The sequence below is a fragment of the Dipodomys merriami genome, unplaced genomic scaffold, assembly GCF_024711535.1.
Source record: "Dipodomys merriami isolate MVZ:Mamm:240054 unplaced genomic scaffold, mDipMer1.0.p SCAF_92, whole genome shotgun sequence".
Lineage (NCBI taxonomy): Eukaryota > Metazoa > Chordata > Mammalia > Rodentia > Heteromyidae > Dipodomys > Dipodomys merriami.
Window position 1 is genome coordinate 713,918 of NW_027206535.1, and position 26,967 is coordinate 740,884.

Consider the following 26,967-nt stretch of genomic DNA (forward strand, 5'->3'; position numbering starts at 1 on the left):
CTCAGGACCTCTGGGTACTGTCTCTGATCATTTTTGTTCAAGAATAGCACTCTACTACTTGAGACATACCTCTACTTCCAGCTTTTTGGAAGTTAATTGGAGATAAGAATCAGTCTGGCTTCAAACCAGATTACTCAGATCTCAGATTCCTGAGTAGCTAGGATTATGGGTGAGCTACCAATGCCCCCTCCTATATATCATTTAATTTTAAACCACTTATTAAAAGCTGGAGGCATAGCTTAGTGGTAGAAAGCCTAACAAGAATTAGATCCTGAGTTCGAACCCCAATATTGCCTAAAGCAAGTAAGTAACTAGATAAATATATACCACCATTAAAAATAAAGCCAAGTTCCGGTGGCTCAAGCCTGTGTTCATATGGGGCTGAGATCTGAGGATTGTAATTTAAAGCCAATCCAGGCAGAAAAGTCCCAGGAGACTCTTATCTCCAATTCACCACTCTCAAAAAAACCCAAAACCCCAGCCCCAAAACAAAAAAGAAAAAACAAAAAAAACAAAAAAATGGAAATAGAGCTGTGGCTCAAAGTGGTAGAGAGCTATTCTTGAGCAAAAGAGCTCAGGGACAGCATCCAAGCCCTGAGTTCAAGCCCCACAACAGACAAAAAAATAAATAAATCTTTCTGGTGTTAGTGAGTCATACCTGTAATCCTAACTACTTAGGACTCTGAAATCCAGAGGATAATGATTCAAGGCTAGCTCAAGGAACAAAGTTCAAGAGTCTCATCTCTAAAATAACCAGTAATATGAAGAGTAGTACTGTAGCTCAGATGGTAGATTGCCTAGTAAGCAAATGAAAGGCCATGAGCTCAAACTCTAGTATTGCCAATAAGTAAATAAATAAACCCCTTATTAAATTTGTTATGTGCAAAGATAAAATGTGAGCCTTAGAAAATGTATAAATTAATATTTTTTCCTATCAAAGTTGCCATAGCCATTACCAGTATACTATAATTAACATTCTTATTATAAACATAACAATTACCTAAGAAAAATAATGTGAGGGATTTTTTCTGGGTTTTGTTTTGTTTTTGTTTTTATTCTCTAGGGTTTGAACTCAGAGGTTTACAATTAGGAGACAGATACTCTATCACTTAAGCCACATTCTCAGCTCTTAAGACTAACTTTAAAAAAATGATATGTGTAGCCGGGCGCTGGTGGCTCACGCCTGTAATCCTAGCTACTCAGGAGGCTGAGATCTGAGGATCGCGGTTCAAAGCCAGCCCGGGCAGGAGAGACCGTGAGACTCCTATCTCCAATAAACCACCAGAAAACCGGAAGTGGCGCTGTAGCTCAAGTGGTAGAGCGCTTGCCTTGAGCTGAAGAGCTGAGGGACAGCGCCCAGGCCCGGAGTTCAAGCCCCATGACCGACAAAAAAAAAAAAAAAATGATATGTGGGCTGGGAAGGTGGCTCAGTGGTAGAATGCTTGCCTAGCATGCATGAAGCCCTGGGGTTTGATTCCTCAGTACCACATACACAGAAAAAGCCAGAAGTGGTGCTGTGGCTCAAGTGATAGGGTGCTAGCCTTGAGCAAAAGAAGCTCAGGGACAGTGCCCAGGCCCTGAGTTCAAGCACCAGGACTGGCAAAAAAAAGGAAAAAAGAAAGGGAAAAAATGATATGTGGTAATAATAGAAATTTGAAATGACAGATTTATTAAACATCATGTTCCAAAAGGCTATAGGAGACTCAAAATGACAGAATGTAAAATAAAACACTGACAGACACAACAGATTATCTCAGGAAGACCAGTTCATATACAGTTATGTCTACAGTAAATTTATAACTTAATTTGCAAGCTTTTCTCACAGATATGTAAAGTTATATAAGTGAAGAGGCAAGTTATATCTTCCAGTTAACATAGTAAATATACATTGATTGTGACATACTTATTTCTCCAGAATATAGAAGGTCAAATTAAGGTGATATTTCATTTTCTTGACTTGTAAAATGAAGAGATCCTCTAGATTTCTGGGTAGGAGCAATAGCTAGCGATTCCACAGTGATTTTTACTATTTCTTGCCATTCGAATATATCCTTGTTCACCAAAGCTGATGCCCCAGCTGAGAAAAAAAAAAACATAAAATGAAAAACAAATACAATAAAATCATACCCACTTTTATCTGTTTATGTCCTAGAGTGATTTCCATATGAAACAAATACCTAAGACAACAATGCAAAGTTCATCCCAAGGTTCCTGCTTTGTAAATATGCCTTGTGTAAGAACAAGTATTTATATGGCTCCATTTCTAAGTGTTTTTGCATAATAGATCATCATAAGTAATGATTTTGTAAAGCAAAGCAAAGCAAATAAGCAAGAGAAAGAAAGAAAGAAAGAAAGAAAGAAAGAAAGAAAGAAAGAAAGAAAGAAAGAAAGAAAGAAAGAAAGAAAGAAAGAAAGATTCCTCTAGGATAATTTTTGTTTTATTTTGATTATTTGTTTTTTGTTTTTGTGCCTGTCCTGGGGCTTGAACTCAGAGCCTGGGTGCTGTACCTGAGCTTTTTTGCTCAGAGTAGTGCTCTACCACTTGAGCTACAGTGTCACTAATGCCTTTTTTTTCTTTAGAATAGTTGATTGGACATAAGAGTCTCATGGGCTTTCCTGCTTAGGCTGGCTTTGAACTGCAATCCTCACATCTCAGCCTCCTGAGTAGCTAGAATTAGGTATGAGCCACCAGTGACTTACTAGGAACAACCTTTAAGATGTTTTAGTGGCTTAGTGGTAGAGTGCTTACCTAGCATGCATGAAGCCCTGGGGTCGATTCCTTAATACCACATTAAGAGAAAAAGCTGAAAGTGGTGCTGTGGCTCAAGTGGTAGGGCACTAGCCTTGAGCAAAAGAAACTCAGGGACAGTGCCCAGGCCCTGAGTTCAAGCTCCAGGACTGGCACAAAAAAAGCAAAGCAAGCAAGCAAGAGAAAGAAAGAAAGAAGAGAAAGGAGAGAGAGACAGAGAGAGAGAGAGAGAGAGAGAGAGAGAGAGAGATTTTGAGCTGGGCACCGGTGGCTTACACCTGTAATCCCTGAGGAGGCTGAGATCTGAGACTGGTGGTTTGAAGCCAGCCTGGGCAGAAAACTCTGTGAGACTCATCTCCAATTAATCGCAGATCTCAGGGACTGCACCTGGGCCCAGAGTTCGAGTCCCAGGACTGGCCAAAAAAAAAAGAAAAGAAAAGAAAAAAAGAAATACTTCAAGTGATTTTAATGAAAATGTCATAGGAAAGGGGATTCTAAAGTAACTGATGAGCAGGCCAGATTAGAAAGACCTGAATGGATAAATTTTATCATAATTGAAGCTATTCAAAAATAGAATGTGCTCTTTTGTGAGGAAGTAAACTCCTTGGCACTGGAACTTTTTGAGCAGAGATTTGTTGAACAACTTGTCAGGGATGATGCTGAGAGAATTCATGGGATAGACGTAGAAGACACCAATGATCTGCTCACTTTTTTATTACATGGACATAGAAGATTTAACATTTTTTGTAGAATGATATGAACTTATCAATTTAAAAGTTAACATATATGGAAATAAAAATTAGTTGGATGCTAATGGCTCATGTCTGTAAATCCTAGCTACTCAGGAGGCTGAGATTTGAGGATTGTAGTTTAAAGCTAGCCTGGGCAGGAAAGTCCATGAGACTCTTATCTCCAACTAACCACCAGAAGCCAGGAAAAAAAAAAAAAAGCTTAGGGGGCTGGGAAGGTGGCTCAGTGGTAGAGCGCTTGCCTTGCATACATACATGAGGCCCTGGGTTCCATTCCTCAGCACCACATAAGCAAAAAAGAAAAAAGCCGGAAGTGGCGCTGTGGCTCAAATGGTAGAGCACTAGCCTTGAGCTGAAGAGCTGAGGGACAGCGCCCAGGCCCAGAGTTCAGGCCCCACGACCGGACCCCCAAAAAAACAAAAACAAAAACAAAAATAGCTCAGGGAACAGAGCCCAGGCCTTGAGTTCTGTCATCAGGACTGGTGCACATGTACACACACACATACACACAACACACACATGCACACACACAAATTTTTTGCCATTATCACCATAATTTCATTAAAGAAATGACATTTAACACCAAAACTAAAAAAGAACGAAAAAAGAAAACAGGATATGGTCTCTCATTTAAGGATAGTCCTTTGAATCAAATGAATATAACTTTATGATAAGTCTGAATTTCTTTATAATTCAGAGATTTTGTCATTATAATTATACAAATAATTATTAGATAAGGCAGAATCCATTCAGTGCTAAAACTGCAATACAAGCAGACTGCTAGCCTTGAGCTGAAGAGCTGAGGGACAGCACCCAGGCCTAGTTCAGGCCCCACGAGTGGACCAAAAATAAATAAATAAATAAAATAAAATGTAAAAGTATATTTAATTGAAAATATTGCAGATACCTAACTTCATTAAAGGTAGTGATATATACTTGAAAATCATAAACATGTAAGTTATGGCTAAAGTTGTAGGAATGGGATGATATAGAAAAATATAGAATAAAAAGATATTGTGCAGAGGATGGATGGATGGGAGGGAGATACCAACATTTAGGGCTAACCAAAAGAATTCTTGTTCATAAGAGGAACTGAAAAAAAAATAGAGAAGTATTGAAGAAGACAAATGATGAAAACAAAGAGATGAGTAAGTGGAAAAATGGAGGAACTGAGTAACTTAGAATATTATTTGGTAAGAAACTATAGATGTTTATTATTATTAATGTCATGATGATGATCATCATCATAATCACAATATCATTTGTTGATGTTCCTTCAAATTCTTGATTTAATTAAATAGACAATAATTTACAAATATCTTACCTGTTTTTCACAAGCCAATAGTCTTTCCCATTAAGATTACCATAGCCAACCACTACCACACCATGATTCACATTCTGAGTACATTCTGGGTCATCGTAGACACCTGAGAACAAAATTTAGTTGTGGGAAAAGAATGAATGCCATCTGATAATAAAAGACATTTGAAAATTCTCTTACTTTTTCTTAGACCATTTTGGACATAGGACAAGATTAATTAAAATGTTAGTAACATACTTTCATGTATCAACTATTTTAGAGCTTATAATTCTTTGACATCATGCTATATCTGTCAGTTTTCCTGCCAACTTCAGCATCAGTTCAATCATAATTCCCTCAGATGTTTTGATCCATGTGTGCATTGCATAATATGTTTGTTTCTTCAAACACATAACTTCTTTATTTGAAAACATTAAAATTCCTTTCAACCAGTCTTTTGAAATATGTACTATGCTTCATTAGTTATAACCATCTTTTTTTGCTATTTTTTTGTTTTGTTTTTGTTTTTGTTTTTTGCTAGTCATGGTGCCTGAACTCTGGGCCAGGTCACTGTCCCTCAGCTCTTCAGCTCAAGGCTAGTGCTCTACCACTTGAGCCACAGCGCCACTTCTGGCTTTTTCTGCTTATGTGGTGCTGAGGAATGGAACCCAGGGCCTCAGGCATGCAAGGCAAGCGCTCTACCACTAAGCCACCTTCCCAGCCCCTGTTATTTTATTTTTATTTTTATTTTTTGCCAGTCATGGGGCCTGAACTCTGGGCCTGGGCGCTGTCCCTCAGCTCTTCAGCTCAAGGCTAGTGCTCTACCACTGGAGCCACAGCACCACTTCTGGCTTTTTCTGCTTATGTGGTGCTGAGGAATCGAACCCAGGGCCTCGTGAATGCGAGACAAGCACTCTACCACTGAGCCACCTTCCCAGCCCCTGTTATTTTTTTTTTTTATCGAGGAAAGATCCTGAGTGCTGGAATTGCAGCCATACATCACTACACGCATCTATAATAATCTTTCCAGTTACTGGGGATTGAACCCAGGTCCTCAAGTATGCTAGGCAAATGTTTGAGTCATGCTCCAGCCTTGGAGTATTTATGGTCATCTTAATAAGCAATACTACAAAGTACTGTTTACTCCTATATAACTATAACTTAGTACCCATTGGTCAAGTAGTCCCTATTCCTCCCTTCCTCCTATTTTACCACTTTCTCTTAACAATTATTCTGCCTTTTTTTTTTTTTTTTTTTTGGTGCTGGTCCTGGCATTTGAACTCCAGCCTGGGCACTGCCCCTGAGCTTTTGTGGTCAAGGCTAGTGCTCTACTACTTGAGTCACAACTTCACTTCCACCTTTTTTGGCAGTTAAAAGTTTCACAGACTTTCTGCCCAGGCTGGCTTTGAACCATGATCCTCAGAGCTCAGCCTCCTAAGTAGCTAAGCTTATAGGCGTGAGCTATCAGCACCCAGCTAGCCTGCTTTTAACTTACTGGTGTTAACTATTTATTTATTTTATTGTGATATTAGGGATTGAACACAGAGCTTCAAGCAAGCTAGACAAAATGCTTTACTATATGAGCCACATCCCTAGTCTGAAATCATTTTTTAAGTATTCTCATAGGAGTAAGATCATGCAGTATTTGTCTTTCTGTGACTGTCTTATTTCATTTAGTATAATGATCCCGGGTTCTATCCACGTTTTTTGCAAACAACAGGATTTTCTCTTTCATGGTTGAAAAATATCCCATAGTCTATATATACTACATTTTCTTTATCCATTCATCAGTTAGTGGACATTTGGGTTGTTTCCATTTCTTGGCCACTTTGAATAGTGTGCTGCAGTAAACATGGCAGTACAGATGTCTCTTCTACATACTGATTTTCCTTTATACCCAGTAGTGGAATTGTTGTATTACAGTAGTAATTCTTATTTTAATTTGGGGAAGAATTTCCATACCACTTTTTATAATGGCTGTACTAGTTTATATTTTCAACAACAGCTTAATCACTTTCAGGTAGTATGACTTTAGGTAAACCAACTTCTCTACTGAGATTTTTCATTTGCAAATTAGGGTTATTGTGGTGCTAATTGAGATCTGACACATAAGGAATTTAGCATATTACCTGGCATGTAATTAGAAGTGGCTATAAAATGTTAATATAAAATGTAACATTCTGGTTAACCTATATGCTAAGTTAGCATATAACAAGAGGATAATATATCGGTTTTTACCGCTTCTATAGAGGAAGAATGAAGGATGACTCGCATCTATGGCAACAGAAACAGGTCCTTTATTGGCCACAGCTTCTTTCAGTGCATCTTCACTTCCAAAGGGTAGCTCTGTGTACTTGGAACATGTAGCAGCTCGATTTTTTGAATCATAATGGCATTTTTCATCCTTTAAAAAAGTATAATCAGATAAAGAAGCATAGTTAGAATTCCTTTCTAAATCACCAATACTCTTAAGTCTAGTTTTCAAATATGCTTGCCTTCTGCACTTTATTTTTGTCAGTTGTCGGATTTGAACTCAGGGCCTGGGTGCTGTCCCTGAGCCTTTGTGCTCAAAGTTAGCACTGTACCACTTTGAGATACAATTCCACTTCTGGGTTTCTGATGGCTAATTGGAAATAAGATTTTCACTGACTTTCCTTCCCCAGGTTGGATGTGATTGCAATCCTCAGATTTTAGCCTCCTGAGTAGCTAGGATTATAGGTATGAGCACCTGACTCATTCTGCACTTTATTGTTTTTGTTTGTTTGTTTGTTTTTCTTGGTTGTGGGGCCTGAACTCTAGGCCTAGGTGTTGTCCCTCAACAATTCAGCTCAAGGCAAGAGCTCTACCACTTGAGCCACAGTGCCACTTCTGGCTTTTTCTGCTTATATGGTGCTGAGGAATCGAACCCAGGGCCTCATGCATGCAAGGCAAGCACTCTACCACTGAGCCATCTTCCCAGCCCATCATTCTCTGCACTTTAAAAGAGATATGACACATAAAGAATATAGCATAATATCTGGCATGTAATGTTAATAAATTTTATTATTAAAATTTTTTTTGTATGCCTCTACTGGGTGTTGAACTTGGGGCCTTATGCTCTTGCTCAGCTTTCTTGCTCATGGCTGGCACTCTACCACTTGAGCCATACTTCTGATCCAGCATTTTGCTGTTTAATTGGAGACAAGAGTCTCCAATTTGGATTCATCTGCCAGGCCCAAAAAATTAAAAAAAAAAATCTACCTACTTAGCCTCATGAATAGGTAGGATTATAAATGTGAGCCAGGTGCCTGGCCGCACTTTAATCTTTTAAAGTATCTACGACTCCTTTTTTCTTTTCTTCTTCTTCTCCTCCTCCTCCTCCTCTTGCTCCTCCTCCTCCATTCCTCCTCCTCCTCTTCTTCCTCCTCCTTCTCTTCCTCCTCCTCCTCCTTCTTCTTTTTTTTTTTTTTTTTTTTTTGTCGGTCGTGGGGCTTGAACTCTGGGCCTGGGCGCTGTCCCTCAGCTCTTCAGCTCAAGGCGAGCGCTCTACCACTTGAGCTACAGCGCCACTTCCGGTTTTCTGGTGGTTTATTGGAGATAGGAGTCTCACGGTCTCTCCTGCCCGGGCTGGCTTTGAACCACGATCCTCAGATCTCAGCCTCCTGAGTAGCTAGGATTACAGGCGTGAGCCACCAGCGCCCGGCCTCCTTCTTCTTTTTGTGCCAGTCCTGGGGCTTGAACTCAGGACCTGTGTGCTATCCTTGAGCTTTTTCCCTCAAGCCTAGTGCTCTACCACTTGAGCCAGAGCTCCACTTCTGGCTTTTTCATGGTTTATTGGAGATAAGTGTCTCACAGACTGTCTGGGCTGGTTTAGAATCATGATCATCATATTTCAGACTCCTGAGTAGCCAGGATTATAGGCATGAGCCACATTGTCACCTGATGATCTGAGAATCAGACAAAGCATGGAGGCTGTCTAATAAGAATAACAAAAGATATTAGGGAGATTATTCAAAGAGAATTTTAAAGATGGCTTGGCTAAAGTCTTTGTTTAATTATGAACACTCCTTCCTTGTATAAAAATATTTTGCCGCTGGTTATCCCCACACTGCCACTGGGGACTGAGCCCAGATTCTATAACTATACTAGGCAACCCCTGAGCCACCCTACCAGCCCTTTGGTCTTGTATTTTATTGTGAGCCAGGGTCTTCCTTTACCTATGGCTGGCCTCAAACTCCTGAGATGCTTGGATTATAGCAACTCTGATATACTATATATACCCACTGCCACTAACAAATTAAGGAGGCTATTGCAGAAGAAAGAAAACTCTGGAATTTAAGAGTTATTCATGGGTCTTCTCTCTCATACACATAACACTGCTTCTCAGATAATCGAGTAAGTGGTGATTCTGGTACAATGAGTCAATGAATTGAACAAGGTCATGGGATAGCACACACAGTTTGCCTGTGACATACCACGGCTTTGTAGGGATAGGAAGCTTCCGAATCAATGCCATTGTTGTCAATGATGTATTGGAAAGCATTTGTCATGAAGCCACCTCCGCAGCCTTTATTCTGGTATTTGTCAGTTGAACAATCCACCAGGTTCTGTGCACTGAGAGATACCAGCTTTCCTGTTTTCAGCTTTAGCTGTGCTTCTAGTGCTCCCACAGCACTGAAAGCCCAGCAAGCACCACAGGCACCCTAAAATACACATAAGGTCACAAAGGAAACCACAGAAAATCAGTGAGGATAGCTTTCACAATACAGAGCAACTCCTAGCCATGTCACATCTGTCCGTAATTCTCAGGAAGCAGTCCCCACTACAATTTCCTTCTCTCTTAGACAGTGGGAAATAAGACTAAATCTTTTATTGTTCTCTAGGCAAGATTAAACCTTGATATTTGTAAATATCTAAGCTCAGAGAATAGTAAGCATAGTCAAATATATTAATAGTATCCACTGAGCATGTGCCAAATTCCACCTATCTTCACCTCTAAGAGGAGATAAATGTCTACAGTAGCATGATTTTAAGAGGCAATAGGTTGATTTCCTTCCCCTAAAGTATCCTTCCTCAGATCAAATGATACCTAGGAAAATCAGGTGTAACCTAACCAATGGATAAGATGAACACTAACTTGGCCTTACAGAAGGATGTATATAGTTTTTGTATACAATGGAGTTCTCATAACCACTGGTGTTCTAAGCACTGAGGGAGTAATAAATAAAGTGTAAATGTGATCCTTACCCCATAGGACCTTACAACTTAGTAGGGAATACAAGAATAACAAACACAAAAGACTGAATTCCTTTCCCAGTATATGGGTAAACAAAGAGGGAGAGAGAGAGAGAGAGAGAGAGAGGTCTGCAGGTCTGCCTAGAATGCAGAGGCATGGGGTGGTAATACTCACCTGGTATTTCACTTCAGTAACACACCCTTTTTCTCTCCAGTCCACAGAATCAGGCAATTTCCCATTAGGGTTTGACTTATAGGTGACATTTCTCTGCCATTGGCTGGGAACTCTCAGGGAACTCATCAAAGATGCCACCTCTTCACTGGTCTACAGAGTAAATACACATCACTTTTCACATATCCTTGTTTGTTTGTTTGTTTTAAAGCTGGCAATATTAGTTTTAACCACAGTGTTTAATAAAATTAGAAATATAAATGAAGCAATGTAATATTTTTAAACTAAAATTTTTATACATTCAGCTGCATGTCTTTTTTTTTTTTTTTTTTTTTTTTTTTTGGTGCTAGTTGAACTTAGGGCCTGCGCGCTGTCCCTGAGTTTTTTTGCTTAAGGCTAGAACTCTACCACTTGAGCCAAAGCTCCATTTCTAGCATTTTTGGGGTTGTTAGTTGGCAATAAGTGCCTCATAAACTTTTCTGCCTAGGCTAGCAATCCCTAGATCTCAGCATCCTCAGCAGCCAGGATTAGCGGCATGAGCTACCAGCACCTGGTTGCATGTTCTTTTTAATATTCTAGTGTTTACAAATGCTAATTTTTTTAATTAATGAATTAATTTTTTCAAAAATGTCATGGGGCTTGAACTCTGAGCCTGATTACTGTCCCTGAGCTCTTCAGCTCAAGGCTAGTGCTCTACCATTTGAGCCACAGCACCACTTCCAGTTTTCTGGTGGTTAATTGAAGATAAGAGTCTCATAGAGGGGCTAGGAAGGTGGCTCAGTGGTAGAGCGCTTGCCTTGCATGCTCGAGGCCCTGGGTTCGATTCCTCAGCACCACATAAGCAAAAAGAAAAAAGCCAGAAGTGGTGCTGTGGCTCAAGTGGTAGAGCGCTAGCCTTGAGCTGAAGAGCTGAGGGACAGCGCCCAGGCCCAGAGTTCAGGCCCCACGACCGGACCCCCCCCCAAAAAAAAAAAGAGTCTCATGGACTTTCCTGCCCCAGCTGCTTTTGATCCTCAGATATCAGCCTCCTGAGTAGCTATGGTTACAGGTATGAGCCACTGGTGCCTGGCCTGCTAATATATTTTAAAGCTAAGAAAAACAAATATTGCTTGTGACCAACGTAAGTATTAGTCTTACTAATAGACTAAAAAGTAATAGGTGATGGGGCTGGGAAGGTGGCTCAGTGGTAGAGCGCTTGCCCTGCATGCATGAGGCCCTGGGTTCGATTCCTCAGCACCACATAAGCAAAAAGAAAAAAAAGCCAGAAGTGGTGCTGTGGCTCAAGTGGTAGAGCGCTAGCCTTGAGCTGAAGAGCTGAGGGACAGCGCCCAGGTCCAGAGTTAAGGCCCAGGACCGGACCCCCCCCCAAAAAAAAAAAAGTAATGGTGAGTAGACTTAAAGTCTCTTTAGTCTTACACTTTGCATTAACATTCCAGTTTCCTAAGCAGAAGAGCAGACTAAAAGTAACAGTAAAACTAGAAGCTATAGGAAGTTAGATTTGTGGTTTAAAGCAAAGTAACATTTTATAATAGTATTATGACTTTTTTCTTGAGAATATAGACATGTTAAAGGTACTGTGATTTCTTAAATGTATGTTTATTATTATTTTAAAGGTAATATACAGATGGGTGACCATTTCATTGTCAGGTAATGAGTACAAAATTTTTTGGACAATGCCACCCCTTTGTTCACTTTTCCCCAAGTTTGTATGTATGTATGTATGTATGCATGTATTGCCACTACTAGGGTTTGAACTCAGGGCGGGTGTTTGCTAGGCATATCCCAAGCCCATTTTTGTTTAGTTACTTTTTTTTTTTTGTCAGCCATGGGGCTTGAACTCTGGGCCTGGGCGCTGTACCTCAGCTCTTCAACTCAAGGCTAGTGCTCTACCACTTGAGCCACTGCGCCACTTCCGGTTTTCTGGTGGTTTATTGGAGATAAGAGTTTCACGGACTTTCTGCCCGGGCTGGCTTTGAACTGTGATCCTCAGATTTCAGCCTCCTAAGTAGCTAGGATCATAGGTGTAAGCCACCAGTGCCAGCTTCTTTAGTTACTTTTTAGTTTTTGTTGGGGCCAGCCAGACTGAGATCCTCCTATTTATGCATCTTGAACTGCTGGGTTGACAGGCATGAACCACAGCACCCAGCTTACTGGTTTAATTGTAGTCTCTTTACTTTTTCTTTCTTTCTTTATTGCCCAGGCTGGCCTCTACCTCCCAAGTAACTAGGATTATGAATGTGAGACACCACTCTTGACTGGAAGATGCTGCGATTCTTTTTTTTTGTCGGTCGTGGGGCTTGAACTCTGGGCCTAGGCGCTGTCCCTCAGCTCTTCAGCTCAAGGCGAGTGCTCTACCACTTGAACTACAGCGCCACTTCCCATGCTGTGATTCTTAATTTTGGCTACAATGGTAAAATTTTGTAAAGTAGAACGAACTCTAAAACTAATGTGAGAGCTGGAGCTGAACTCAATTGTACAGCACTTGTTTAGTAAGCACAAAGCCCTGAGATTTATCTCCAGTATCATAAGCAAGCAAAAAATAAAAGAAAAACACACCCAAATAGCATATTATTATTATTTTGCCAGTCCTGGGGCTTGAACTCAGGGCCTGGGCACTGTTCCTGAGCTTCTTTTGCTCAAGGCTAGCATTCTACCACTCGAGCCACAGAGCCACTTCTGGTGTTTATATGGTACAGAGGAATCCAACCCCGGGCTTCATGCATGCTAGGCAAGCAGTTTACTGCTAAGCCACATTCCCAGCCCTTTTTTTTTTTTTTTTTTTTTTAATGGTTTTTACCTGGAAATCACACCTAGTACTTCACATATGGTAGGCAACGGCTCTACTATTGAGCTACATCCCCTGCTCTGGCTATTTGGTCTCCTTTGTTTTTATCTTTCTTAGCCTCCTTTGTTTTTAATCTTTGTTTTTATCCTTTATTGTTATCTTTTTCCTTCAGATTGCTTTTGGGGAGACAGGAAACCATGACAGGAAAATAGGATTATTTGTAATTTACTTACCATGTCTCCTAGATGGTTCATGCCTAGATCATATGAATGCATCCCCATTGAATGTTCCAAATTGTGAAGCATCACAAACCTTAGATTCTTTTCCCAGATGAGACGCCGTACTACTTCTTCATTCTAACATATAAGGAAAAAGAACACAATTTTACTGCATCGTTGGCAAATTAAGTAAAGTAAATTAAGTAAAGTTGGCAAATTACAAAGTAATCTACCAAATGCATATCTGTTTAGAAACAAATAAATAGATGAATCTATCCAATATATGTTTATATATTACAGAATTCCTAATTTATTTCATAATTTAGTGTTCATTAGTGGGAATGTTTTTCTTTCAAGAAAAGGTTTTTTTGTTTGTTTGTTTGTTTTTGTTTTTTTATTGTGAAAATACTGTACAGAGGGGTTACAATTACTTGGGCAAGATAATGAGTACATTTCTTATCAAGCATTGTAGACTCCTCCTTTGTTTTGTTTGTTTTGTTTTTGGTGCTGGTCCTGGGGCTTGAACTCAGGGCCTGGGCATTGTTTCTGAGCTGTTTTTGCTCCAGGCTAGCATTTTACCACTTGAGCTACAGCACCACTTGTGGCTTTTTCTATTTATGTGGTACTGAGGAATCAAACCCAGGGCTTCATGCACGCTAGGCAGGCACTCTACCACTAAGCCACATTCCCAGCCCTGTCCCTGAGCTTTTGTGCTCAAGGCTAGCAACTCTACCACTTGAACCATGGCTCCACTTCTGGCTTTTTGATGGTTAAAAGGAGGTAAGAGTCTCATAGACTTTCCTGCCTGGGTTGGCTTTGAACCATTGTCCTCAGATCTCAGCCCCCTGAGTAGCTAGGATTACAGGTGTGAGCCACAGGTGCCTGGCTTGGATAGTTTTGTTGTTGTTGTTGTTGTTTGTCCCTGCACTCTTTAGCTCAAGGTGAGTGCTCTACCTATTGAGCCACAGTACCACTTCAGGTTTTCTAGTGGTTTATTGGCATGAGCCACTGGCGCCCGGCGTGGATAGTTTTTTAACATAACATTTAACACTGACTTTACCCAGAATGAATTCTTATGCTGGTTGTTGATTTTCTTGTTCTCTGGGAGATACATTTACATAGAACATACCATATATAGAATACCATATACATGGGGCATCCTATAATAGCTGAAACCCAACAAGAACAACAGGCTGTAGCCCAGTAAGCAGTCAGGAAAACCTGTTCTGCTCCATTTCAGGATATAGTAAAAAGTCTTACTATCATCCCAGTCATGGGCATGACCGTGCACAATGGCCATTCTTCCTAACTACTAGAAGAGAAAAAGTAGAAGAGATAAAAATAAACCTAACAAACTACTGGAAAAGAAAGATAGAAGTGAAACTAGAGATAAATTATCAGGGTAAGATACCAGTCAAATGTCATATTCATTTCTCCTGAGGAATTGGAATCATTAAAAAAAAAAAAAAAAGAAGCATAGTGCCAGGCGTCCATGGCACATGCCTGTAATCATGACTACTTAAGAAGTTGAGATCTGAGGATCATGGTTCAAAGCCAGCCAGGGCAGGAAAGTCTATGAGACTCTTATCTCCAATTAATTACCAGGAAACCAAAAGTGGCACTGTGGCTCAAGTGGTATAGTGCTAAGCCTTGAGCTAACAGAGCTCAGGCCCAGAGTTCAAGCCCCACTACAGACCAAAAAAACAGAAGAAGCATAGCATTCATTTAACCATACAAACATATTAACTGCACATAAAACTGTAGTCATCTTTGAAATTAGGGACCTGGTCCTAAACAGAGTGAGTGAGGGTAAAATTCAGCACCACTATGGAAACCACATAATCATTTCAGTAGATTAATAAGATCTATGACAGAATTCAACATTCTTTTATGATAAATTTTTTAAACAAATTGAGTATAGAAGCAATGTGCCTCAACCCAATAAAGGCCATATATGACAAGCCCATAAGTAACATCATATTCAACCATGAAAAGTTTAAAAATCCTCTAAGTTTGGGGAAAAAAAAGATGTTATCACTTCTATTTGTCACAGTAATAGAAATTGTAGGCAGAGAAATTAGGCAAGAAAAAGAAAGAAAATGCATTTAAATAGGAAAGGGAAGAAGTGAAATTATCTATGTTGTTAATATGATCTTACTATATTAATATCTAAAACTGTATAATCCACACACACAAAAAAACTGATAAATTCAGAAAAGTTGTGGGATACAAGATCAATAGTTTGAAGCTAACCTGGGCAGAAAAATCTACAAGACTATCGCTAAATAACCTGTAAGAACCTGGGCTAGAGGCATGGTTCAAGTGGTAGAGTGCCAGCCATGAGCAAGAAAGATGAATGAGAGTATGAGGCTCTAGGTTCAAGCCCTGGTATCATCATAAAACAATGAAAATGAATAAATAAATGAGAATTTAAGGTATATATGATCTATTAAGTTATTTCATACAAAATAACATTAAAGAAACTTGATAATTTACAAGTGACGTAGTATATGAAGTAGATATTTTAAGCAATAAGGTTGTTAAAATTATTCAACAAGTATGCTTTGAAATAAAAAGTAGAAAACAGGAAGTCAGGGTCAAGAATTAACTTCTAGCAGCACTTCTACATGTCAGGATCTATATGAAGGACTTTTTGTTGCTCCAGTATGGCAATAATGCTGCCTCTTTAGGGTCTTATACTAATTTTCCCTAAGGTTGGGACTTAGACTCCACTGTTTTGCTTTTACCTCTCTGTCAACTCTACTCCAATGTCACATTATTTGTGGGATTTCCCTCACCAACCTATCCTGTCAGACGGATTTCTCACTGCTACCACCCATGTCTTACTTACTATACTGTACTTAGCATTATCTCACATACTGATATTTTTATTTATATTTTTGTTTATTTCCTGTTTCTACCAGTGTAATGCAAGTTCCATAGCAACAAGAACTTTGTTTTGCTTTCTGCTATATAATAAGAATAACAGCATCTGGCAAGAAATAAGTGCGTGACATTTTTGGGAAACATATCTATAAGAACAAGATTTGGGGGGAGAAGGGGGAAGATGGGGAGGGTGGGAAAATGGGAAGGGATGGGAAGGGGAAACAATGGAGGAGGCAAAAATGCTTGATAAGTAATGTACTCATTGGGGGGCTGGGAAGGTGGTTCAGTGGTAGAGCGCTTGCCTTGCAAGCATGAGGCCCTGGATTCGATTCCTCAGCACCACATAAACAGAAAAAGCCAGAAGTGGTGCTGTGGCTCAAGTGGTAGAGCGCTAGCCTTGAGCTGAAGAGCTGAGGGACAGTGCCCAGGCCCTGAGTTCAGGCCCCATGACCGGACCCCCCCCCCAAAAAAAAAAAGAAATGTACTCATTATCTTGCCCATGTAATTGTAACTCCTCTGTATAGTATTTTCACAATTAAAAAAAATCATATCACAATTCAAGGATCAAAAAACAAACAAACAAACAAAAAAGAACAAGATTTTGAGAGGGAGAAGTCAGGGTACTTGTATAAAAACATATTACTCAAGTGGCAATTGTAGCTACCTTTTCCTTGTATTGTTTGCCATAGGTTTTCTTCCAGAGATGCCAATGATGATCCAGGGTGGGATCTTCATGGACATGGGCCACTGTGAAGGACCACACCAGGGACACCCAAACCAGCCATTTCATTCTGCTATGAGGAAGGTAATATAGGAATTATAGCTGTTAGCTACATATATTGCAACTCTGTATTTCTAAAACAGTATAGCAATGCAAAGTCCATTAAAGGAACACTTGCTTGTAAATCAGAATTATATAGGTAACTTGGAAGAATATACAGACACAAGAAATGAGGACTGAATTGTCTGAACCATTACTTCCAATACTAAGGATTTATAAATGATTTTTCATAAATTTCCTATTATACCCAAGGGGTTAAAAAGTAGGGATTTTCCAGCCAGGCGCTGCTGGCTCACACCTGCAATCCTAGCTACTCAGGAGTCTGAGATCTGAGGATGACCATTCAAAGCCAGCCCAGGCAGGAAAGTCCGTGAGACTCTTATCTCCAATAAACTCACTCAGAAAACCAGAAGTAGCTCTGTGGCTCAAGTGATAGTGTGCTAACCATGAGCTGAAGAGATCAGGGACTGTGCTCAGGCCGAGTAAAAGCCCCATGACTGACAAAAAAAAAAGTAGGGGATTTTCCAAGATTTGTTTACAAATCTAATTGAGGTAAATTTTATTTTCTCCTTTCTGATATATATATATATATATATATATATATATATATATATATATATATATATATATATATATATATATATATATATATATATATATATATATATATATATCTCCTTGGGCAGGGAATGTGGCTTAGTGGTAGAGTGCTAGCTTAGCATGCATAAAGCCCTGGGTTTGATTCCTCAGTACCACAGAAACAGAAAAAGCCGGAAGTGGTGCCATTGCTCAAGTGATAGAGTGCTAGCCTTGAGCAAAAGAAGCTCAGGGACAGTGCCCAAACCCTATGTTTAAGCCCCAGGTCTGGCAAAAAAAAAAAACAAATTATCTTCAAGAAGAAAAATCAGGTTGTCTTTTGAATTTTTGAACCCATGAACCTGGTTTTTTTTTTTGGTTTTTTTTTTTTTTTGGGTCTGGTTGTGGGGCCTGAACTCTGGGCTTGGGTGCTGTCCCTCAGCTCTTCAGCTCAAGGCTAGCGCTCTACCACTTGAGCCACAGCACCACTTCGGGCTTTTTTCTTTTTGCTTATGTGGTGCTGAGGAATCAAACCCAGGGCCTCATGCTTGCAAGGCAAGCGCTCTACCACTGAGCCACCTTCCCAGCCCCCATGAACCTGTTTTAACTGGCCTATTTAAATATCCAAACCCTAGTGCATAAACATGTTGAAACATCTCATAGAATCCAGCTAATATATATATAGTTTGTATGATTTTATAAATAAATTTAATTTTAAAAATAAGCTAGGCATGGGGCTGGGAAGATGGCTCAGTGAAAGAGTGCTTCCCTTGAATGCACGAGGTCCTAGGTTTGATTCCTCAGCACCACATAAGCAGAAAAAGCTAGAAGTGGCCCTGTGGCTCAAGTGATAGAGCACTAGCTTTGAGCTGAAGAGCAGAGGGACAGCGCCCAGGTACAGAGTTCAGGCCCCATGACCGGCAATAAACGAAACAAACAAACAAGCTAGGCAGCCAGGCACCTGAGACTCATGCCTGTAATCCTAGCTACTCAGGAGGCTGAGATCTGAGAATGATGGTTCAAAGCCAGCCCAGACAGGAAAGTTTGTGAGACTCTTACATCCAATTAACCACTGTGGCTCAAATGGAAGAGTGCTAGCCTTGAGCTGAAAAGCTCAGAGAAGGCACCCAGGCCCAGAGTTCAAGTCCATGACCGACAAAATAGATAGATAGATAGATAGATAGATAGATAGATAGACAGACAGACAGACAGACAGACAGACAGATAAATAAATAAGCTAGGCTCAGTGCCATGTATCTGTAGCCCCTGCTGTCAGGAGGCTGAGCTAGAAGACTACGTTAACGCCCACTACCACAAAAATAAAATACACAAATAGGAATAAGAATGAGGCTTAGTGGTAAAGCATTTGCCTAACATGCGTGAAACTCTGGAATCCCCAGGACTTCACCAAAAAATAATTTTAGAAATAAAATAAACACCAATAGAGATAGTTAGAAGACAGCTTCTATTAATCTCCCATCCTTAGGTCATTTTCCTTTTTCCTACAAATCAAATATCTGCTTTTAAAGGAAGTAATTATTTTCTAAAACACCATTTCTATATTTAATTCAAAGAGACTAAGAGAAACTCAGTAACTAACTACTTCAAACTAGATTCTACTTTCTATTTCTTTTAAACTCAGAAACAGTAAACTTTAAACATGTAAACTTTCCAATTATATTCCAAAGAAGACTAGGTTTAGTCTCAAGTACAGATTTTCAAGGAGACATTAATTTTAAAGAATAGTTCCTTTTTAATCAGACAAATGAGGCAAATGGAACAACACGACTTTTTTTTTTTTAGTTTACTTCCTGAAAGCAAATATTTAAAACTTGGTAGGCAAAGCAAACTGAATGTCAGGAACCTAAAACCAAATGTCAGGAGAAAAATAACAACAAATGGATAGTACATACACGATAGAACCCGCAGGAGCTTCCATAGTAAAAATCCGAGAGCTGGCGTGCTCACTCCAAAGATGTCACAGGTGGAAGAGATATATTAGTTCAGTTGCTTTAAAAAGAAATCAAAACTTGTCACATGAGGTATCCACAATGAGGAAGTGAACTTTCATTTCAGTTTCATTTAAAGTCTTGTAAGATCTGCTACCATTGGCCATCTTCTTACTGTCTTGAGCACAAAGCGAGTATAATAAATCATCAAGATGAGCCCCTAGAACAAGCTCATGCTTTTAATTCCAGCTAGTTGGGAGGCAATACGGTAGCCTGGGCAAAGGTAGCAAGACCTTGTCTCAAAAACAAAATCAAGAGGCTATGAGTACTGTGTTTAAGTGGTAAGCCAAAGTTCAGGGTCCTGGGTTCTATCCAGGTTTGGGGTGGGAGGGAGGCAGGGACCCCTGTGGGGAGAGAAAGAGCCTTCAGTAGAGGAGATCAAGAGAGTATCAGTAGAAGGTTATACATTAATCCCACACCCCACATTTTTTTTTTCAGGTAAGGGGTAGGTTTATTCATCATTCTGGCTGGCACCAGGCCATGTTGGCCCTCCACGTGGCTGGGAAAGGCCTGGGAAAGAGTTGGGAAAAGGTGAGAAAGAGCTAGAAAAGAGAAGAGAGAGCTGGGAAAGAGAAGAGAAGGAAAGAGCTGAGAAAGAGCTAGAAAAGAGCAGAGAGCCCACATCCCACATTTTAAAAGAACTTGCTTCATTAAAAATACCAATTTGGGCTGGGAAGGTGGCTCAGTAGTAGGGCGCTTGCCTTGCATGCATGAGGCCCTGGGTTCGATTCCTCCGCACAACATAAGCAGAAAAAAAAAAAGCTGGAAGTGGCGCTGTGGCTCGATTGGTAGAGTGCTAGCCTTGAGCTGAAGAGCTGAGGGACAGCGCCCAGGCTCAGAGTTCAGGCCCCATGACCGGACCCCCCCCCTCCAAAAAAAATTAGAATTAATAGTCTCTCAAATCCTAACTCCTCATGACTGTCTAGAAATTGTCTTATTCTTTTTTTTCTTCTTCTTTCTTTTGTTTTCTTTTTTTTTTCTTTTTCTTTTTGTTGGTTGTGGGGCTTGAACTCTGGGCCTGGGCACTGTAAACCCGCCCCCCCAACTTCTCCTCCTCTTCCCCCCCCCCCTGAGATTTTTTTCTGCTCATTGGTGGCACGCTACCACTTGAGCCACAGATTTACTTCTGGGTTTTTTGGCAGTTTAGTGGAGATAAATATCTCACAGAGGCCAGTCACTGGTGCCTGTAATCCTAGCTACTTAGGAGGTTGAGTTCTGAGGATTGTGGTTCAAAGCCAGTTCAGGCAGAAAAGTCCTCATGAGACTTATTCCCAATTAACCACTCAAAAACTGGAAGTGGTGCTGTGGCACCAAGTGATAGAGCACTAGCCTTGAGCAAAAGAGCTCAGGGACAGTGCCCAGGCCCTGAGTTCAAGCCCCACAATCAACCAAAGATAAACAAATAAGTAAATCAATAAGTCTCGCAGACTTTCCTGCCCAGGCTGGCTTTGAACCTTTATCCTCAGATCTTAAGTCTCCTGAGTGGCTAGAATTACCAGGCATGGGCCACTGGCACCCAGTTTGTCTTATTCCTTTTAATACAACTCATCCATGATCTGCTATTGTCATAGTTTTCACTTAGTTCTTTTTCATCTATTCAAAATATCTCAACACACACTATTATGCAAAAAGGATATATTCATATACATCTTACTGCTACTGTAGTTACCCAGATGGTAGGAACAAGATGAGCTATCACTTAAAAATTAGCATTTTCGAGCGCTAGCCTTGAGCTGAAGAGCTGAGGGACAGCGCCCAGACCCAGAGTTCAGGCCCCATGACCGGACCCCCAAAAAAATAAAATAAAATAAAATAAAAATAAAAATAATAAAATAAAAATTAGCATTTTCTTAATAACTAATGAGATTGAGCATCTTTCATGTGTTTTTGGCCACCTGAATTTTCTTTTTTTTTTTTTTTTTGTCGGTCGTGGGGCTTGAACTCTGGGCTTGGGCGCTGTCCCTCAGCTCTTCAGCTCAAGGCGAGCGCTCTACCACTTGAGCTACAGTGCCACTTCCGGTTTTTCTGGTGGTTTATTGGAGATAGGAGTCTCATGGTCTCTCCTGCCCGGGCTGGCTTTGAACCGCGATCCTCAGATCTCAGCCTCCTGAGTAGCTAGGATTACAGGCGTGAGCCACCAGCGCCCAGCTACTTGAATTTTCTTTAAATTGCCCTTTCAGCTCCTTTGCTCATTTTCCTCTTGCATTTGTTGCTTTTTCTTAGTGATTTCTAGAGTTTTTCTTTTGTTTGTTGTGTATTTTCATTGTTTCTTTGTTTCTTGCTGCTTTTTTTTTCACCCCCTATGAAAGGCAGGGAGAATACCATTGAATTGCCTTTTTGAGAAAAAGAACAAGTAACATTGTATTAGCTTTACATCACTATCATGAAATGCTTTACACAGCTTACTTATGAAATAAAGAGAGATTTATTATGGCACATAGGTTCAACTTCAACTTCAGTGGCTCCGTTAGTTTGGGCCTCAAATGAAGGGGACATTATAGTGACTATGTGTAGGATCAAAATATTCATAGCCAGCCGGGCGCTGGTGGCTCACGCCTGTAATCCTAGCTACTCAGGAGGCTGAGATCTGAGGATCACGGTTCAAAGCCAGCCCGGGCAGGAGAGACCGTGAGACTCCTATCTCCAATAAACCACCAGAAAACCGGAAGTGGTGCTGTAGCTCAAGTGGTAGAGTGCTCGCCTTGAGCTGAAGAGCTGAGGGACAGTGCCCAGGCCCAGAGTTCAAGCCCCACGACCGACAAAAAAAAAAAAAAAAAAAATTCATAGCCAGAAAAAGGGGGGTGGGGAGAAATGCCCTATGCTTTGGGTTTTTTTGTCACTTTGATTATGCTTGTAAGGCCTAAAACAAATACAAATTAAGTGTCTAGGGTTCAGTTTCCCTATGCATAAGTAGTCCAGAAATATTGAGTTCTAGGCAGCTAAACAGTGGAAGATGGAAGCAATAGAATGTAATCCTAATCTTTCTCCAGGAGGTGGTAAGCTTAGGTCTAATGAATTACTTCTGGGTTTATTCACAGAGCATAATTCTAATGAAGTATCTAGTGCTAAGATAGATAGTTATCAAAAAGTGCTATTAGTTGAGGTATTTATTTGAAATATAAACACTCATGGTTTTATTTATCAATATACCATTTGGCATCATTTTGTCTTTATGAATGAGGAATCTAAACACTACCACTTGAATGAAAGCAATAGGCACTGTCTTAGAGGAAACAAAATGCTTAAGAATTTTTTGTGGGGGCTAAGAAGGTGACTCAGTAGTAGAGTGTTTGCCTTGCACGCATGAAACCGTGAGTTTGCTTCTTCAACACCACATAAACAGAAAAAGCCAGAAATGGCACTGTGGCTCAAGTGGTAGAGTGCTAGCCTTGAGCTGAAGAGCTGAAGGACAGAGCCCAGGCCCAGAGTTTAGGCTCCGTGACTGACAAAAGAAAAAAAAAAAAAGAATTTTTGTGGGCCTGGGAATGTGACTTAGTGGTAGAGTGCTTGCCTAGATGAAGCCCTGGGTTCAATTCCTCAGTACCACATAAACAGAAAAAGCCATAAGTGGAGAAAAAGCTGGAAGTGGCTCTGTGGCTCAAGTGGTAGAGTGCTGGCCTTGAGCAAAAAGAAGCTCAAGGACAATACCTAGGCCCTGAGTTCAAGCCCCGGGACTGGCAAAAATAAATAATTTTTTTTGTCATTTATATACTTTTTGTTGTTGGTGGTGGTGGTGGTCAGTACTGGGTTTGCTAGGCAGTGTTCCACTGGTGAGCCATGTCTCCAGTCCTTTTTAACTAGGTATCTCTTTAGGCTTCCTGTCATAGCCACTGTACCAACTATTGATTAAGAAGGCATTTCATAGGTGATAGCAAATTAAGATTAATTAGACTTTGCCAGAGAACCAGCAGACATGCAGGTAGAGAGAACAAAGAAAGGTTTATTGTGGGGGGGGGGGAGGGAAAGGACAGGCAAGACTCCTTCTTACAAGGGAGGAATGAAGAAGCACTGGCTATTGTCTGAGGTGACCTATGTAACCTAGGAGGGTTAGGAGGGGCTAGAAGAGGCTAGGAGGTGGAGACCCTGATGTGGACATGCGGGTCAGGGGCTTCATCATGTCAGAGTAGGGTTTATGGCTGCTGTCCAAATAGTAGATAAGGGGTCCTGCAACTGCCCAGACCTGAAGTTCTTGTTGCCTTCTGCCCCAGAGAAGTGCCATCCCAAGGTAAAGGGAGTTGGAAGTTGATTATTTACTGCCTTTACTACTACATGGGCCTAGTGCTGCCAAGGAAGGGAGCATGCTAAGCTGTGGAGAAGGGAAGGAGTGGACTAAGCTATGGGAAGGGACTCATTTAGCTAACAATAGGTATACCTAAACTGTCCTCAAACCACAATCCTCCTGATCTGTTCTTGCAACTGCCAGGCTTACAGGCATGGGCCTCTAGTGCCTGGGTAGTTTTTTCTTTTTCTTTTTTTTTGTTGGTGATGGGGCTTGAACTCTGGCCTGGGCGCTGTCTCTCAGCTCTTCAGCTCAAGGCTAGCACTCTACCACTTGAGCCACAGCGCCACTTCTGGCTTTTTTTGTTTATGTGGTGCTGAGGAATCGAACCCAAGGCTTCATGCATGCTAAGCAAGCACTCTACCACTAAGTCACATTCCCAGCCCTCTACAATTATTTTTTAACTCTGTTGTTTGGTGAGACAAGGTCTTGCTAAATAGCCCAGGCATCAAATTCAGGATCCTCTTGCCTTAGCCTCCTGAGTGCTAGAATTATAACCTTGTGTGACTCCAATGATTTGAATGTTTTGTTAGATAACACAAAGAATACTATTGTATGGTTAATATGTTTGGTTTCAATTATACCAGTTCAAACAGCTCCTGAGACTTTGATCTTCTGAGATCAAGTTTGGGATGTGAATATTACTTCCGTGAATACAACAGAAGTAGTAAACTCTGATACAAAGAAGACATTCTGGCCAGGCACTGTTCTAAGCCTTTTATGCATAATAACATTTTTATGAGTTTTTATTGTAAAAATACTGTACAGAGGGGTTACAGTTACATGAGCAAGGCAATGAGTACATTTCCTATCAAGCATTGTTGCCTCCTCCTTTGTTTTTCCCCTACCATCCGTTCCCTCCCACTTCCACAACTACATTCCTCCCCCCAAATTGTAAAGCTCATTTTTCAACATAGTGTCTTGTACATCTCATTGTTACAATGGGTCAACCTGTATCCCTATTTAAACATTTAGTTTTTCCCTTCTCCTCACCAAATTAGAGTATATACAAGATGCAGGGCACCAACATCAAATACAGTGAAAACAGGGGTTATACTGTGGGGGAGGAACATACAAAGCAACAAAAAAATCACATGGTACATTATAAATACGTTAGACACAATAGCAAGAAAGAAAAAACCACTTGTGTCCCTATCTTGGGGTTGATTTCGCTTAACATCGTCTTATCTGGTCATATGTACATAGCTTTTGACCTTTTCTGCTTGTCCCAGACATATACTAGTTATTGCAAATAAGGGAAACCATGGGACCTATGTTTCTTTGGGTCTGGCTTACTTCACTTAATATAATTTTTTCCAAGTTTTTCCATTTCCTAACAAATGGGGCGATGTCATTCTTTCTGATGGAGGCATAGAATTCAATTATATGTACATATACATATATATATATGTATATATATATATATATATCACATTTTCTTGATCCATTCATCTACTGAGGGGTATCTGGGTTGGTTCCATATCTAAGCATCTAAGGTATGGTAAATAATGCTGCAATAAACATAGTTGTACTGGTAGCTTTAGTATGGTCTTGTTTGTGATCGTTTGGGTAAATGCCCAAAGTGGGATTGCTGGGTCATAGGGGAGCTCTATGTGGAGTCTTTTGAGGAACCTCCATACTGCTTTCTAACATGGTTGAACAAATTTATACTCCCACCAACAATGCAGTAGGGTTCCCTTCTGGAAACATCCCCTCCAGCATCTGTTGTTATTAGAGTTCTTGATTATAGCCATTCTAACTGGGGTGAGGTAGAATCTCAATGTTGTTTTGATTTACATTTCTTTTATGGCTAGAGAGGTTGAGTATTTCTTCATGTGTCTATTGGTCATTCTTTTTTTTTTTTTTTTTTTGGTGGTGGTCATGGGGCTTGAACTCTGGGCCTGAGCATTGTCCCTCAGCTCTTCAGCTCAAGGCAAGCACTCTACCACTTGAGCTACAGTGCCACTTCCGGTTTTCTGGTGGTTTATTGGCTGGCTTTGAACCTCGATCCTCAGATCTCAGCCTCCTGAATAGCTAGGATTACAGGCATGAGCCACCAGCACCTGGCTATTGGCCATTCTTTCTTTATTTTATTTTATTTTTTTTTTTTCCGGTTGTGGGGCCTGAACTCAGGGCCTGGGCACTGTCCCTCAGCTCTTCAGCTCAGGGCTGGCGCTCTACCACTTGAGCCACAGTGCCACTCCCGGCTTTTTTCTTCTTGCTTATATGGTGCTGAGGAATTGAACCCAGGGCCTCAGGCTTGCAAGGCAAGCGCTCTACCACTGAGCCACCTTCCCAGCCCTATTGGCCATTCTTATTTCCTCTTCAAAGAAGTTTCTCTTAAAGTCTTTAGCCCACTTATTTATTGGGCAGTTGTTTACACATAATATTTATCACAAAAGTCCTGTGAGATCGTTATTTCTCTTTTTTTTTTTTTTTTTTGTCGGTCGTGGGGCTTGAACTCTGGGCCTGGGCGCTGTCCCTCAGCTATTCAGCTCAAGGCGAGCGCTCTACCACTTGAGCTACAGCGCCACTTCCGGTTTTCTGGTGGTTTATTGGAGATAGGAGTCTCACGGTCTCTCCTGCCCGGGCTGGCTTTGAACCGCGATCCTCAGATCTCAGCCTCCTCAGTAGCTAGGATTACAGGCGTGAGCCACCAGCGCCCGGCCGTTATTTCTCTTATTTTTATAAAGTTCTAATTCAATAATACTCAGCTCATAAATGGTAACAGTGTCCTAACTACTATAATTATGTCATCTCTTGATAAAATAAAATTCATTTTTATCATATAAATCTTCAATTCAATAGTAAAGAGAGGAAAATAAATGACACCTGAGCATGCTAATACAGCAGCTAGCTAACAGAGTCTAATATAGAGGAAATATTTTATTATTTTTTATTTTTCAGTCGGTAGTGGTGCCTGAACTCTGGGCCTGGGCACTGTCCCTCAGCTCTTCAGCTCAAGAGCTCTTCAGCTCTTGAGCCACAGTGCCACTTCTGGTTTTCAAGTGGTTCATAGACTTTCCTGCTCGGGCTGGCTTTGAACCGTGATCCTCAGATCTCAGCCTCCTGAGTAGCTAGGATTATAGGTGTGAGCCACCAGCGCCTGGCTAGATTTCTTTCTCTTTCTTTCTTTTTCTTTTTCTTCTTCTTCCTCCTCCTCCTCCTCCTCCTCCTCCTCTTCTTCTTCTCTTCTTCTTTAGTCTCACTTTCTTCTGTGTTCATCTATACTGTTCTCATGGGCCTCTT

The 26,967-nt window shown here is 40.6% G+C and overlaps 1 protein-coding gene across 3 annotated transcripts; it reads right to left on the reverse strand.

Annotated features, from left to right (window-relative positions):
* Positions 1–1,648: 1,648 nt before the first annotated feature.
* On the reverse strand, positions 1,649–19,451 carry LOC138821550 (cathepsin S). 3 transcript variants are annotated; one of them, XM_070013903.1, is made up of 8 exons: positions 19,344–19,451; positions 16,738–16,864; positions 13,203–13,325; positions 10,188–10,337; positions 9,253–9,480; positions 7,037–7,202; positions 4,823–4,925; positions 1,649–2,077 (listed from the first exon to the last, which is right to left on the reverse strand). In XM_070013903.1, the coding sequence occupies exons 1-8, from the start codon at positions 19,367–19,369 to the stop codon at positions 1,978–1,980; spliced, it is 1,023 nt and encodes a 340-aa protein (XP_069870004.1). In that variant the 5' UTR covers positions 19,370–19,451; the 3' UTR covers positions 1,649–1,977. The 3 variants fall into 3 exon arrangements, with proteins under 3 accessions (XP_069870004.1, XP_069870003.1, XP_069870005.1); XM_070013902.1 differs by having other exon boundaries at positions 16,738–16,867; XM_070013904.1 differs by lacking the exon at positions 9,253–9,480 and having other exon boundaries at positions 16,738–16,867.
* Positions 19,452–26,967: the final 7,516 nt, after the last annotated feature.